This window comes from Harpegnathos saltator, unplaced genomic scaffold, assembly GCF_003227715.2.
Source record: "Harpegnathos saltator strain DR-91 unplaced genomic scaffold, Hsal_v8.6 scaffold228, whole genome shotgun sequence".
NCBI classification, from domain to species: Eukaryota; Metazoa; Arthropoda; class Insecta; order Hymenoptera; family Formicidae; genus Harpegnathos; species Harpegnathos saltator.
In genome coordinates, this window is record NW_020230015.1 from 148,853 (window position 1) to 165,039 (window position 16,187).

The 16,187-nt window shown below is 48.6% G+C and overlaps 2 protein-coding genes across 2 annotated transcripts in view; both read right to left on the minus strand.

The window, feature by feature from the left end:
* The window catches only part of LOC105185081 (microtubule-associated protein futsch), an 85,558-nt gene extending 80,929 nt beyond the window's left edge, over positions 1-4,629 (minus strand). The window contains exons 1-2 of the mRNA XM_025298627.1: positions 4,391-4,629; positions 1,751-2,056 (exon numbers count right to left, since the gene is read on the minus strand). Of these exons, the coding sequence (XP_025154412.1) occupies positions 1,751-2,054 (304 nt within the window). The 5' untranslated portion in view covers positions 2,055-2,056; positions 4,391-4,629. The remainder of the gene's footprint in view (positions 1-1,750; positions 2,057-4,390) is intronic.
* A 302-nt stretch (positions 4,630-4,931) lies between these two features.
* LOC112588479 (proline-rich receptor-like protein kinase PERK9) lies at positions 4,932-6,589 on the minus strand. The gene is made up of 3 exons (XM_025298630.1): positions 6,503-6,589; positions 5,923-6,378; positions 4,932-5,232 (listed from the first exon to the last, which is right to left on the minus strand). The coding sequence occupies exons 1-3, from the start codon at positions 6,587-6,589 to the stop codon at positions 5,176-5,178; spliced, it is 600 nt and encodes a 199-aa protein (XP_025154415.1). The 3' UTR covers positions 4,932-5,175.
* Between the last annotated feature and the right edge of the window lie 9,598 nt (positions 6,590-16,187).

Here is a 16,187-nt window from a genome sequence, read left to right on the forward strand (position 1 = left end):
ATCAGTCAGTTTCCTTACTGCTTAAGTCTCACTGTCCTTCATGGCATCAAGGTCACGATGAGATCACATGGAAGCCATAGCGATGTGCGAATGTTCGCAAGTGTGATGTCACAGGGACATCGCACTTATAATAAAGCGGCATTGAAACATCACCATGACTTCGCTGATGTTCCCATGACATCACACTTGATAAAGCGAACATTCGCACATCACTATGACTTCGGTGTGATCTTATTGTGGTCATTGAGGCCATGAGGGGAAGTTCTTCGATGTGTCCGGATCGTTAAGCCGCGAGCCTCCCAGAAGAGCAAGGCGATCGCCTAGTGCAGCGCGCGAAGTTAACGCTGAACGTTGTCGTCAGGATGTGACGCTTTCGCACGTTGCGATGTTAACGAATGAAGATGCCCAAAGACGCCGTTCGCGCACAGCGAGCGTTGATAGCGTCGGACGCCTTTAGGTGTTGTTCGCTCAGAGAAGACTTGCGCGTTTGGACATCGAGCCGACTCGAGGTCTCGCACTCTCCAAGGGTTGAGAACGTGTGCGGCATGCGGCCTGTGCCGCATGGGAAGGCGAAAGTAGGGGTCTTTACACCATTATATCTTTCCCCCCTCACACACACACGCACACACACACACACACACACATACACATACACAGACAGGCCCGTGGCTGTATGTTTTCTATGAAGAGTGGTAAATGATAATTATAGAAATCGCTGATTACGCTCAAGTGCTCGTGAGAGACCCTATAGAGGGTCTATAGCTGACCCGATTGTGCGGCGCGGCCGAATCGCGCGCGCGCCCCGGCTGTTTACGGAATCTAAAGCTGAATTCTCACGGGCCCTGTGAAGCCTCCTCGTTGAATTTCCCTTGGAATCGGTACGATCGACATGTTTGACGTTGATCGATAATATTCCCAGAGAAACCAGCGCTGCAGTTTTGTTCCTTGCTCCTTCGATGCCGGGGATTTTACATTCGTCTCACTTGAAATGCATAAGCTTAGCAGGACAGTCGACAGCAACAGACTTAACACATTATAGACGGCTGACGACGAGATATTTCGCGTGTCCCATATATCAATCAAGGGCGTTTGTAAAAAGTGGCAACACATAACCCTAGAGGCCTGTTCCAAAGTCAGTTTCGGAAAGTTTGGTTTTAATTATAAGGTTGATAGGATTATCAGTTTACAAACTTGGTTTTAGCTACTAGCTAATTTTGTAACATTGGATAATATTAGATAGAGAAATGGATAGATTTTTAATTACTTATTCTCTTGATCGCCGAATTTCTCGATCGCATGAATTAGCTGATCAGTTACGGAACGTATTTAAGTTAGCTTAGGGTCCAAGATCTATCAACTTTATAATTAAAACCAAGTTCCCAAAACCGATTTCGCGCCCAAGTTCACAAACTTGCTTCAAGCCGTAAGCCGTAAGCAAACCAACCAATCACAGTTAATTATTACAAGAACAATCGACTACGGCTGGTCAATTCGCTTACAGCTTCAAGTAAGCTTGCGGACCGGGATGTAGTAGTAGCCAACACTATCTCGGTGAAAAAATCTGAAGCAAAAAGAAATAGCTGGTCATCGGTTAGGACCATATTGGATATGATGGAATGCTTGGCCCGCAATGTTAAGAGCATCGGAAAGTATCCTGACGGAGGACCAACGGACTCCTGGCCGCCGCGGACAAAGTGAAAACCTGTCCCTAATGAACGGACGTTTCTCTCCATCTCTCCCGGGCACTTACCTTTCGCGAGGCGGTTTAGGATGAGGTCCTTGTGTTGTGCGGTATGAGGCTCAGGAAGCACCACGAGAAGGTAACAGCCACTTAGGGGCGACGGCGGCGGGTGCTGTTGTTGCTGCTGAGTAGCCGGCTGCGTCGGCATCGTGCTGCCGGTAATCGGCGTGCTCGGGGATGCCGTTTGTTCGACGTTCGTCGTCGTCGTGACACCTTCGCCTCCTCCACCACCGCCCCCTCCTCCTCCTCCTCCTCCGGCGCCACCTCCTCCTCCTCCTCCACCACCCTCCCCGGTGGGATCCGTGGTACTCATTGCTGGAACACAGGGCGATCGAAACCGCATGTGACGACTGTGCCGGCTTGGAGCTTTCCCCTCCGCGAAACACGGTCGAGGCGATATATTTCCTTCGGAGGGAAATCCAGGGGCGACGTGTACTTGTTCTCATGAAAGTAAATCCCCGCGAATATCGCGCCTCGACGCTTTCTACGCGGCCGACCCGGTGATCGCAATTAACGCGTCTGTTAGCACGGCGATTAGTTGAGAGAGGCCTCCCTCCGCGAGAGGCGAGGGGAGCGGACAGTTTCACAGTCGGCTGGATTTACGTTCCGCTATCGCCGCGGATTATTCGGCCCAAACCTATCGCGCGCGTAGATCGTCCGTCCATCGCGCGGGGTCTCGTCGGCGCGCGAATTGAGCGACGTGCCCGCGGACGCTCCATCTGCATTGCGTACGAGATGAGGCGGAGAAACGGGGCCGAAATAGAAGCGGCCAAAGGTCGAGAACGGAGGGCGAGACGGGCCGGTCGCTACAAAGCGCCGCATTGCTGCTGTCTTCCTCGGGTCGGGCGCACTCGTAATCCCTTCCCCGTGAAGACGGCACGTCGCGATATTACCCCTTAATACCAGCTTTATAGCCGGCCGCCGCCGGTCGTGAACCGGTGAACCTTCACGAGGTTATGACGAATCCTCCGCGACCAGCTCTGACACGTCCGCGACGTCCGTCGCGAAACGCCGCGGATTCGCGGGTTTGCCGGCGACTCGACGACGACGACGACGACAGGAATTCACCGACGAGGCTTTGGAGCCGTTCCTGGGGAAATCTGCAGATTTCTCCGGAGGAGAAATCTATCGATTCCGCCATCGCGAGATGGCGAGACCGCACCACCCATCTTCGAGTAACCATGTTCGAATTTTCTTTTATTTTGATGTCTACGAAGATTCCAACGAGAGAACCTGCACGGGGAGAAACAATTGACTCGAGTACGAGAATCGAATGAATGAACCAAGCCACCAGGCAGACGCGTTTTCGTCGAAGGAAACAGAATTGTTGGTTCTCAGGACCGAGGACTTTCATTCGCAAGAAGCAGAAATTCCGTTCGCTCCGGGCAAGACGCGCTTGGCTCGTTCCCCATCACATTAATTCAACCGAGCTCTCCTCTTTGTGTGTGAAAGTGTAGAAGAACATGAGCGAGGTATCTCTCTACCGAAATGTCAAGTGTAGAGAGAATCTAAGGCAAAGAAATCAGAAGGCATCTCTACCTACGGTAGCTAGATCCAAGCGGAATCTATATGTTCAAGAGGGAGAAAGAAAGAGACAGAGAGACAGAGAGAGGGAGGGAAGGAGGGAGGGAGAGGAAAAAGGCCGATCGCCAAGTGCAAGATCTCAAGGCGAAGGGTGCATCGACGATGCGGCTCGCGCACGTTTAGTATACCGCTGCTAACCTTACCGCGGCTAAGCCAAACGTCGATGAGATTCCCGTGGAAACCCTACCGAGCCGAGCCGAGCTTCCACGGCGGGTGGAAAGTCAGTTTTCCCGTGGCCGGCTGGAAAGACGCCCGCTGACGGAAGAAGCCCTTCACGTGAGGAGGGAGAGAGAGGGAGAGAGAGAGAGAGAGAGAGAGAGGAGAGAGAGAGAGAGAGAGAGAGAGAGAGAAGAGAGAGAGAGAGAGAGAGAGAGAGAGAGAGAGAGAGAGAGAGAGAGAGAGAGAGAGCGCGCGGCACGGGGAGAGAAGAGCGCAAGAGTATATATCTAGGCCACGAGAAAAACAGGTCCGCGAAGACACAGGACGACACAGAAGAGAGTTCGTGTCCGGTCGGGCCAAGCGCCTCGCAGTCACCGGGTCTTCTGCGGCAGGACCCGGGCCACTCGATCCTACCGAGGAATCGCTTGGCGGCGAGCGAGTCGGCGCCGTGGCGGCACCGTGCCGTTTTTCATACGTCGGCGGCGCCGGCATTGCGCAGAATTTGTACGCGAAGAGCCCTTCGGGCTCGAGCGGTGGTGCTGCCGCCGCCGCCGCCGTCGCCTCCGCTGCGCAATGCGCAGGACAGCTACGATGCCGGGCGCCTCCGCCGCGCGTACAGTCTTAGATCATTGATCCAAATTCTGACTACAGCCGACTGGGCGGCCGAAAATACTCGGGCGATTCGGCTCGTACTCCAGAGAGAGAGAGAGAGAGAGAGAGAGAGAGAGGGAAAGAGAGAGAGAGAGAGAGAGACCGGCGATCGATCGTCACGCTACGACAGCGGCGCCGGGGTGGTGCGTCGTTCGTACGCAACGCGTACACACGCGCGAAGGGCGGCTGACTAGCGCGCGGCTGCAGCCACTTCCTCTCAAAGGAACCGATGTGTGCCAAGGGGATGATGGATACCTGGTCGCGGCCGGACACTGCTGTGTAACACTCTGGCTTGTTCCGTTTCTTTCCCTCCGTCTTTATTCTCTCCTTCCCGGAGAACGCCTTTCGACCGAACGCGCGCGCACGCGCGCGCGTGTGCGTGTGTGGGAACGCCGATCTGTACTTTCGCACTAACTACGGGAAAGGGACCGGCGAACGAGAACGGACGGTACTCCGGCGAAACTTTCGGGGCGAGACTACCCCACCACGTACCGTCACTGCAGTGCACCCCCTTAGTAACAAGTCGCCCCCTCTCGTGGGTCACCCGACGACGGCGGCGGCGGCGGCGGCGGCGGCGGCGGCGTCGGCAGCCGCCACGACCGATAAAATCCATACGTCATATCGTCGAGGAGGAATCGTCAGCGTGAATTTCGTCAGGGCTGAATATGTCGCGTTGTCGTCGTCGTCGTCGTCGTCATCGGTGACCCGATTAAGCGCCCGGTCGCCGACACGCAGCTGGCGATTTCGATCGGCCCGAGGCCGCTCGGCGGCTCAACCACGTCCCGTGCGCACTCACCTGCTGGTTACTCGTTACACCCTCCAGCAATATATTCTAGGTTCCTCGAGCCGGGTAGCCTCAACCGGGTTCCGACTTCCGGGTATCCCGGAGGACCGCTGCTGCCGCGGTGCAGGGCGGACGGTGACGGCGCCCTTGAGGAACGGGCTGCGCGCGAGGTGTCCCTCAAGATGATGAAGAGGCGCGCGTGCACCGAAGACTGCTCGTCTCCGAGAGCCGTGTGTCGGTCCCTTCGTCTGCTCTCTCAGAGTGGGACCAGGCCCGGCCCGCTTCTCGTCCCGTTCGCGCTCCGCCGCGGCTGCTGTGCCAGACGGAGAGATCGCAGCGATTGAGAATAGATGAGAGAGAGAGAGAGAGAGAGAGAGAGAGAGAGAGAGAGAGAGAGAGAGAGAGAGAGAGAGAGAGAGAGAGGGTAGAAAAAAGCGAGAGGGATGGAGCGAGAAGCAAGAGCAAAGAATGACAGGTAGAAAGGGGGGAAGATGAGGCAGCCGAGTGAGGTCGGTCGGGTCAGATCAGTAGAGGAAAACGGAACGAGACAGCTCGCGGAAGGTATAGTGATGTATATCTACGTGTGCGTGTATATACGTGTCTGTATTATCGGAGCAAGTACCGCGTATGATGCTATGATGCCGGGTGTCCGCAGACGGAGGTAGCGGGCGAGTAAACGAGCGAGCGAGAGACGAGCAGACGAGCGAAAGCGAGAGAGATGGACAAGGAGAGCAAGAGAGTGCGCGCGAGAGAGAGAGAGAGAGAGAGAGAGAGAGAAAGAGAAAGAGAAAGAGAGAAAGAGAAAGAGAGAAAGAGAGAGAGAGAGAGAGAGAGAGAGAGCTACGTGGAGACCGGCGTAGACAGATCGACGGGCGCCTCCGACGACGACGGACGAGCGGGACGTCCGATGCGGAAGTCTCTGGCAAGGTCTCTCCGTCGACGAGCAGGACGTGAGATCCTCCTGCGTCCGTCGACGTCCGGCCGCGACGACGGGCTCTCTTGCCTGAGCTGTCGCTCTCGGCGACGACGTTGACGGTGACAGCAATGATGACGATGACGGTGACGATGACAGCAATGATAACGATGACGGCGACGGTGACGGTGACGATGACGACGACGGTGACGACAACGGCGGCGACGGCGGCGGCGACGGCGGCGGCGACGGCGGCGGCGACGGCAGCAGCGACGGCGGCGGCAACGGTGACGGCGACGGCGACGATTCTCTCTCACACAGTGCTTGCGGCCTCTCGATTATATCGAAGCTCGGCAGCAACACTCGCGTTGCGGGCTGCCGGCTCTCTGACGGAGAACTCGCGGCGCTGCGGCCCCCTGCGTCGCGCTGCTCCACAGCGGAGAACCCTCCCCTCCCACAATGTCGCGACGCGACCGGCACCCCCACTAGTCGTACGGCGCGATTGGTCGTCCGCGCAGCCGGGCCTACCGCCGTCGTCGCGCCGGTCTATACATCGCCAGGGACGACTACGACGTGGAACACTTCTGGGTGTACATGTCCGAGTCTGTCTGGGTGCCGCGAGAGAGATTGAGAGGAAGGCTGCACGGGGGCCCGGGGGGAAGGTACGTACGACCACCGGGCTAAAGAGACGCGCCGGTAGCGCAGCCGAACTGGCGGAAAGGGCGACTGCTGCCGGAAATGACGTAACAACCGTCATAGCGGATCGGAGAACTCGCCGATTGCGGCAGGTTCCGCAGCCCGTGTTCCTCTCCCCGGCCTTCTCTCGAGGAGGATGAGGGAGACGCGAAGGGCAGAAACCGACGGGAATAAGGGTTGGGATTACCTGCGAGAGATTGGCGTATCGACTGGCGCCACGCGACTCGGCACGGATATCGTGAAACTATGCGGCAAGCTTCCCGCGATCGGAAACTTCCTGTTATTCCTTTCATTTCTCTTCAATTCTCTTCAATTCAATTCTCTCTCTTTCCCGTCTTTCGCTTGTTTATACATGCTTATTCATACTAAACAGTCCACTTGAGAGAGATCCGGTCGAATTAATCAGTTCATTGCTAGTGATTCATATATGAGCGAAAAAAGTGTCATAACTGATGATGACTCATATATGAGCACCATACACGGATCTGTCAATTTTCAACGGATTTGTATCAAACTTGGTACACCCATGGTTTTTGGGTCGTTGACGACCATGACCATGAGTCGATCACGGACGAGCCGGACCATGAGTCCGGAATCAAATTTAAGAAATTCATTATAATAAATCCAATATAGCGGCGCTTAAATACTCAATACTTTGTTAGTTTTCAAAGAATATTGAGATTGATATTCCTATTTAATTTTGTATGAAATCTTCTTTACAGAGATTTCTCGGGTTGCTGGTGACGAAATTTCCACGGTCGAAATTTCAAAATTCAAAATGGCAGATCTAATATGGCAGTCCAAGTGACTAATTTTGTTATGCCATTATAAAGACGATCATATTCAATATATTTATTTTCATCAGGTTGTTGATGAATCCAATCGAAATTGCAAAATCTAAAGTGGCGAATCAAATATGACGGTTTATAGTGACTAACGATGTTCCATTACGAATACTCTTACTTCCATTATTAGCGAGTGAAACATGTTGAAGAAAATTACTTATTTGCCTAATAGCTCTGGTGGAACTTTCGAATTTATGGCAGTCATTACCTGCGACCAAAGAAACAAACCGAGTTTGATACGTATCCATTATGGGATATCAAAGTTAGCCACTTGAAGCCGCTATATTGGATCCATCATTTTGAATTTCGAAATTTCGACCCTGAATTCGTCACCAGCGACCCAAAAAAATCTTTATAAATAACCTTTCGCTCTCATCATAAAACGTTGACTTCGGGTTCACCAGTGAACCGGTTGACACGACAATGAACAAACTAGATGCATTTTACTCGAAGTGAGAAAGGATTTCTGGCTCTTGGAACCAGATTTGTATTTCACGAGAACCACAAGGTTTACCCTCTTCTCCCGAAATTCGTATGGCTCGTTTACTGTCGTTAATCCAACCAATTTTCATATATCACATTGAATATGATGAAAACGAGTAGAAAGAAAGAGGAAAAGAAACACAAAGAGTAAACAATCTTATCGTCTTATATAGGTCATCTCATCTATTGTCTAGACTCATCTAGGATTGATCCAGTGGAGAAATTAAGTGGAGAATTTAATGGAGAATTCCGCATGCGATATCGGAAACCTTTTCAAGTAGTTTCACGATAGACTGACCAGAGCATGATGCAAGGATCAGGTCTATCGGCGCGAGAGGCTGCGTTCGGAATCGCAACGGTCGCGCGCATGCGGCGCGCTTGTTGTTAGCGCTGCGCACACCTTGGAAATTAGGCTTAATAATAGAGTAGATGATGAGTAGGGACGATTAGCGGTCGTCGTGTTCGCTCCGATCACAAGCGGAACGCAACTGCCTGCGCGTGCAGGCTAATTGCAGCGGACAGCAGGTGGAACCAAATTGCTCTCAATACTATTTATACCTCTATATTAATACATAATTCAGCTGATCCGTAAGTCACGAATCTTCCGGAATCGCCGGTTAAGTGTGGGGCTGAATTGGACCTTGTCCTCGCCAGGCCGGGCAGCTTGGGATGGGGTTGATGATGCAATTAATGACAAAGTGGAGCAGACTCAGTGACGCATCGTTCCGCGCTGGATCGCCGGACGAAACGGATTTTTACTTTTTCGAGCATTCCGTCTCTCCTCAAGGCTGGCTGATTAAATATATAATTTCTTCCTTTATATCGTCTCTACAGATGATAATGCGTCGTATCTTTTTCTGCCTTTTTTCTACAAAGGAAATACTTTTTTCTTATCGTCAATAAAGTACTTAATAGAAGACTGATTATAAGTTACGAGTTAAGATTCGTATACTTATCAAAAAGTTTTACGTATACTTTGTAGAATAATAATGACAATAATACGTGTACAGTACTCGCGGTATTTCGACAATCCGGCTAAAAAGATATCAATCGACAGGGTTGCCTCGTTAGAGCTGTAGAGCGACAGAGGGAGACATGAAGTGTGCGGCCTAATTGCAGCATGCATGGGCAACACATGCGGAAAGTAATAAACACCTGCTATGATTGAACAGCTGACGTGAATATCTGGCGCAAATTGTCGAGCGGGATAAATGAACATGTTGTTGTCAGGCTCTCTCTCTCTCTCTCTCTCTCTCTCTCTCTCTCTCTCTCTCTCTCTCTCTCTCTCTCTCTCTCTCTCTCTCTCTCTCTCTCTCTCTCTCTCTCTCGTCTCCGCTGATTATTTCAATGCACGATTCAAGTTCGAGTCATAGAAGATGTGGTAAATAGTTGCGAGTGGCGACGCTCACAAGTTGTACTTATTAGCTCGTTTCATCGACTCTCTCTCTCTCTCTCCCTCTCTCCGACTGGAGATTTAATTTGTCTCGCGCGATTACGTTACGTTTCATGCTCGATTCTCTCATTATTCTAGCCTAGACGGCGGCAAACAAGAGTCCATCAGTCTTTCAGCAAATTTTGTTTTCTTTCACTGAAAGCGGATTGTAGCATGACGCTGACGGGTAATGCGAATATTCCGATGCAAAAACATTGAGAAATATTTTCGGATGATTGACGGATTCCTGTCTGCCATCGCTTAGACGAATAATGAGAGAGATTCCAATCTTACCCATAAATTAACGCGGCAGTCTTCGGCACCGCTCATATTGCTGGTGTGTCCATCGTAGTAGTTAACGTGTTGGAACTCTGAATTCCTTTCGAACATTCGTCGAAATACTGCGAGTATTGTACAAATATCGTCGATGTCATTATTATTCTACAAAGTACACGGACAAATTTTTAATAAGCGTATGGAGATTTTAACTTATAATTCATAATCAACCTTTTATTTTAAGACTGCATTCCAAAATAATGCTGCAGTCCAAAATAAAATAATATAACCTACCTAAATGTAAAAATGGAAAGTAAATTTGAAATTATGGCCAACTTGGCACCGATTTTGTTTGATTGGTGCACAAATTATCGCAAATTTTATTGAAGATAACTCTCAGGGTTCATCGTCAGACGACGAAGAAAATATTTCATATATTTCATGTTTTATTTTCACTCCCGTCGATTATTTTACGTATATTTTACTAATGACATTTTTTCTAAATTTTATTACGATATATTGTCATTTCTAGAGACGATATAAAAAAAAATATCAGGCGATTAAATAATATGATTTTACGTACGTGGCGACGTATCGAAAAAATCGATACTGCCAGAGAATTCATCAGCCAACATGCTCCGTCGATTAATAGTTAATAATTAATTTGGGTCTTTTCATAAAGCTTCCTGCAGCAAGGAAAATATAGAAAAGCGAGCGCGCCTTCTTCGATACCGTGTCCCGAGATATTAAATTTCTCAAGCGCGCTGGAATATCGAGGCGATCGATATCACCATTGGCATAATATAAAAAAGCAACTTTGGTAAATGCGCAAACAATATCATTAAGTATCCGGCGAAAGAGCCATTTGTCAGCGGGTTCGTGCGGTCAGGGGTAAGAGCACGTAACAGCCTGTACGCGCGTATCGTGCAAGTTCGCGGCCGGCTCATTCTTACTTGTCCAGTCGGACGTCGCGAATTTATCGCATCGGAAAGAAATCTGACAGGAGCATAGTGAAAAGTCGATATTATCGCATCTCCTGTTCCCCTTTTCCTCGCTCTCTCTCTCTCTCTCTCTCTCTCTCTCTCTCTTTCTCCCTCCCTCTCTCCCTCTCTCTCTCTCTCTCTCTCTCTCTCTCTCTCTCTCTCTCTCTCTGTGTCTGTCTTTCACTGTCTCTCCACGAAAGATGACAAGACGGTGACCGTCTTGCAGCATGCGGGAAAAATACGGGAGGTTTGAAGTTCCCAGTCGCATCCGAGGAATTTCCTTCCGACCCGAACCCGACACGACGCCCGGAATAATGTATCTCGGAGGTGTCGCCGTCGCTCTCGCGCGAGCTCTCGCGTGCTCCACGTGGCCGCGCGAACTTCGCGAAAGCGTATTCCGCAAAGTTCTGCTGCTCTTTACGAACGGCAGCCGTGCCGCGCCGCGCCCGAACGTCGCGGCCGGACGTCGATAAAAACGTGTACGAGGGAGGAAGAGAAGAAAGAGAGAAAAAGACAACTCTCTCTCGAACTTCCGCGGCGCTTTCTTTCGGGCGGCACGGCCGGATTCGGAATTGTTGCGCCTCTCCGCTTCCTGTTTCCCTCCGTCGCGTGTCCCGAATTCTACATTAGCGCACGATCAAGTCGGCTCGTCGCGAATGTTGTCGACGTCTGAGGCAGGTCGACGTCGCTCGCGTAATCAATCGCGCGCTAATGGAGTAACGAAAGGTGTCCCGTGGTCTACCGGCTGCGCCCAACAACGTCGGTATCAAAGGTGAGAGACAAGGCGCTGACAGAGTCCGTGATCCTGTCGCCATACTATCGATTACGAAGGGACGCGACCGTGTTCTTCCTTCCTCCCTCCTCGCCCCTCTCTCTCTCTCTCTCTCTCTCTCTCTCTCTCTCTCTTTCTTTCTCTCTTTCTCGTTGTGTCTCGCTCTTTTCATCCGCTGCAAGTTTAACCTCTCTTCGTCAGGATTAAATGATTTCATCCAGAAAACAGTAATCATCCAGAAAAAAGTAATTTCAGAACAAACGGAATCTAACTAAATTTTAGAGGATTTTATGCTTACGTATTTTATTCTTATATATGTCGTTCAGGCCTCAAGAGGATTTCTCTAAGATTAAGAGGAAAATATTATAAACACATTATTTTTAAAGTTAGAGGGATTATATGTTATACATATAATACAAATCTTATCGATTTTAATATAAATTTCCTCTTATACACAGATTATTTAATCTTTTTTTAAGAGGATTATTATTTATTCTTACTGTACTTTATTCTTACTGGTTATACTGGTTAATTTGAAAAAATTGTTATAACGTATAGCGAAAAGTAAATATGTATATATAGATGTACTTCTGGCTCCAGTTCTACAATAAGCAGGAATGAAATAAAGTCATCATAACAAATAAATTTCCAATCAGTTTTGCCATGGACTTTATACAAAGATGTCATACAAAGATGCTCATCATAACCAATTATATGATTGTATGAAATATAGTTAAAAGAAAGAATATATTATTCAAGTTCTTGCAATAGATTATAAACTGTATTTGACCAAATATGGGTAAATTATCTTCGTCATATGTTACAGCAACATATATACCTTTTTCAAAAAGCGTCCCAAATATTTCTGATCCATGAACATATGGTTTATTTTTTCGTTTATGTCTGGAGGTAGAATATGACTGAACGAAAGAAACCGACATTCAAATCAACATATTCCTCTTCATATAAGATGAAAATGAATTGATGTAAGAGAAAATCCTCTTGAAATAAGAGGAAAATAGTTAGAATATCTAATAAAGATTTAGATGAGTGATTCATTTTAATCGCTTTATCGAAAGAGGAATCCTTTTTCTGTAAAAGGCTTCGTTTAGAATATGAGAAATTTGGAAAAATCGCTTTACAAATAGAATACTTTTTTTTCAGTGTATACAACACAACGGACTGAAGAGCCTTAGACGCTCCGTCAGTACAGAATAACTGCGATTAATAATTCTAAAATATTTCACTACTGCATTCATTACATTTGATCTTTAAGTAGTAAAACGGCCTCGGGGGCTGTTTTATCTTCCCGATGAAGGTTAATGCCTCGGCGCTGCTAATGGGCGCTTGGTTGTTTATGCGAGTAGAGAGCACGGGCGATCGAGCGCGCGCTTGAGAAAGAGCCGAGTTTGTAAGTAAACTTCCAGCTAAATTTTCTAAAGCGGGGGAGGTACTCTCGCGATAATGACCGAGGAGGAGAGAGAGAGAGAGAGAGAGAGAGAGAGAGAGAGAGAAAGACCGTGAGATGCAAGCCTGTTACAGCGCGATTTGTCCCAGTCATGCTCACTTGTCGCATTGCAGTGCGGAACGTGCATTGTAGCGATTCCTCGCGCTCTCCTCGCTCTCTCGGCGGCGACGACGAAAGGCCGCCGCCGCTCGGACGGCCGTCGTCCACGTAGTTCGCCCAACGACCGAGCACGCACGTCAACTGCGAGGCGCGCGCGCACGTACGCGATGAAATGGAAAAATAAAGGGAGTGGAACAAGCGGGCCGGGAGGGGGAGGGGGAGAGGAGGAGAAGAAGCATCATCTCGTTACCACCGCGTAAAAATGTAATGCCGCAATTACTCGCGCATAATAGCGCGCCGTGGTGGTAGCCAGAAATAGAAGATAACTTCCGATGGGGGAAACACTTCCTATCCAATTTGCTCGAAAATCCCAAGCAAGTCATTGAAATTCCTGCGCGCTACCAATTTCCAACGCCGTTAATTATTTCCTTCTTCGTCTTCTCGCGTCTTGTACGCAAACGCGTGTTATGTTTCTTGTTCTTCTTCTTCTCCTTCTTCTTCTTCTTCTTCTTCTTCTTCTTCTTCTTCTTCTTCCTCGTGCTCTCTTTCCTCCTCGTCGTTTCGCACGATTTTGCCGCGTCTCCGAGTTCGTCTGTTCGTCCTTGCGCGCGTTCTGCATGCGATCCATCGTTTCCCGCGACTTTTGACGCGCGATGCCGTTGGCAGTTTCGCAAACAGGACAAACTGTAATTTACAGAACGGAAGATTCTCGTACGGCGCGAGACGCGCCGGCGAAAACTGAATATCCGGGTGCGTCTCGCGGCAACTTTCTAGCAGCATCTCGCGTAGACGAAGACGTGACTACGGTACCGATGCGTCTATTCACTCGTCCGGCGCTCATGATGCTTCCTGACGCGGCCGAAACACCGCCCGAGATATCCTGGCGAGGCCGAGCTACGTAATGAAGCTACCGCTTATAATTGGCTGTCTGATCGCTCTCTCTTCAATCATCTACGCCGAGCGCCAGCTCGCACATCATGTCGTAGACACGTCTCGTTCAGCAACACAAGACGTAAACGCAGCGCGACGTATCGAGGGCTTCCTCGCACGCACGACGTGTTCCGTAACTGTGATTCCATAACAATGGAAATTATTTCGGTGCGGGAACGCGTTCGGGCAACGTCGGAACGCGCGCGCGGCCGTGTCGCGGATTCCGCGGGAATGAAGCGAGAAATTGCATCGCACTCCGTGTCTGTCCCGCCCGAGTTTTCCACCGAGAAGAATCGCACTCGCCGTTTCCGGTTCGTTCATCGAGAAGGCTATTTATTTATAGCTTAACACGTCGATTCCCACATTACATGCTCGCCGCATTGAGAGAAGAAATATCTGAAAGGTAAAAAGTATTTCGTTCGGTGAGTGCTAATAGTAAGTATATTTATTTGTGTTTATGTTATGTTAAAACATATATTTTTATGTATAATTTTTTTCAGTCGACAAAATAATAAGCTACATACATTTTTCCATTAAATTCGTATTTAATTGAAAGAAGAAATACCTGAAAGGTAAAAAATATTTCGCTCAGTAAGTACTAATAGTAAGTATATTTTCTTATGCTAAATTATATTTTCTTATGTATAATTTTTTTTAGTAAAATAATAAGCTATATACATCTTCTATTAAATTCGTATTTAATCTTTTAAGTTTAAGTTTAATTCATATTTCCTTATTTGATTGTAAAATCGTATATATTTTCATAAGACCGCAATTTGTTTTTCCTGAAAGCAAATATTTATCTTATCTGCATAAAACAATTGAGAAGTATAAACGTTGTCAATACCTACGGAAAATAAACACTCACATACATTTTCTTATATATATTTCTTTTCTCAGTGCAGTAGCACTGCCGATGTAATTGCAACTCGTTGATTCACATTTGTGAAACAAAAGCAACCGTACAGCAAATTATAAATATACGCATCGCAAATTGCATTTACTTGCCTCATCTTTGGTGATCCGAACTTGAATCGAGTTATCAGCGAAAATCCGTCTGACGGTCGACGTGTTAATCTCGGCTCATCCGAGATTATTATTCAATTCCATCAATGACTCGACATTTTTCGCAGAAGAAGAATGCATCGCAGCCGCGAACATTTACGCGTCTCGATGATCTCTGGGGATAGTTTCTCGTGCATAACGGGAGATGTACGCGCGAAACGGAGCGAAGACAGTCGCGTTTCCCGACGCGTCGCCGGACGCTCTTATTGGAAAAGTCGTTTGCATCACCGCCTCTGCTTAAGACACGAGACAAAGTTAAATTTACTCCTGGGCGGACGGAGAGAGGACGATCAAGACCTTAAAGCCGTGCATTAAACTCCTCTTTAACATTTATGTTTCAAGCGGCGGTGATACGACGACGCCGGTATCCGCTCGAGCACGTGCCTCGCGTTTGAACGCGAATTGATACATATTTTATCGGGACGTACGATCGGTAGCATGCTCGCGCTATAGACACGGGATTACGTAGATACACGCGGATCATCTTTTTCTCCCTAGCAGCCGACCGTTCTCGCTCTACTCCCCTCGGGCAGAAGTACGATTTGGCATCTCGCGTGCTACACGCGCACGCGCACGCGCGCGCGTGAACGAGATCGAATTAGCGGCCAATTTAGAAACGCATTAAGCGCAATTATTCTTTAATGGGGGCTCATTGAGCGAACGATTAGTTCATAATGTACGCACGCATTATAGCAGTCTTCGCCTAGGTTCGGCCTATGGTATAAGTTTGATGCCGATCGAGAGCGCCGATGAGGAACTCTCGAAAGCGGAATCCGAACGGGCGAACTCTCATCTGGTGTTTTCTCCCTCATTATTTGGACCGACCGACTTTATTCCGATATAATCTGCACACACACACACACGCGCGCGCGCGCGCTGACGCACGGCTGGACGCGCATTGTCATTGTCAGAAATCAGAATATGTCGAAATTCGAACACTGAGAGTTGTCTGCCGAAAAACAAGTAATATCGAAATGCTGGAACAATGGAAAAATACAACTTGCTCGAAGTACACCATCGTTCATCGAGGAGGGACTGTTACCCCGAAAATATTATAGTACACACGAGTGTGCTACTATCTATGGATATCGATATGTCGATTTGGGTATACACATACACACACACACACACACACACACACACACTCCTGCTGTATTCAAATGAGAAAGTATTAAAAAGCACCCCAAGGTGCAGCGGAACAATTCCAATTATATTCCAGGGGATAATCTGGGCGCTCGCATTTCGTTAGATTTCAGTCGTATTATGACTTTTCGGGGAAAAGTCACCCCGGAATTTTTACAACTCG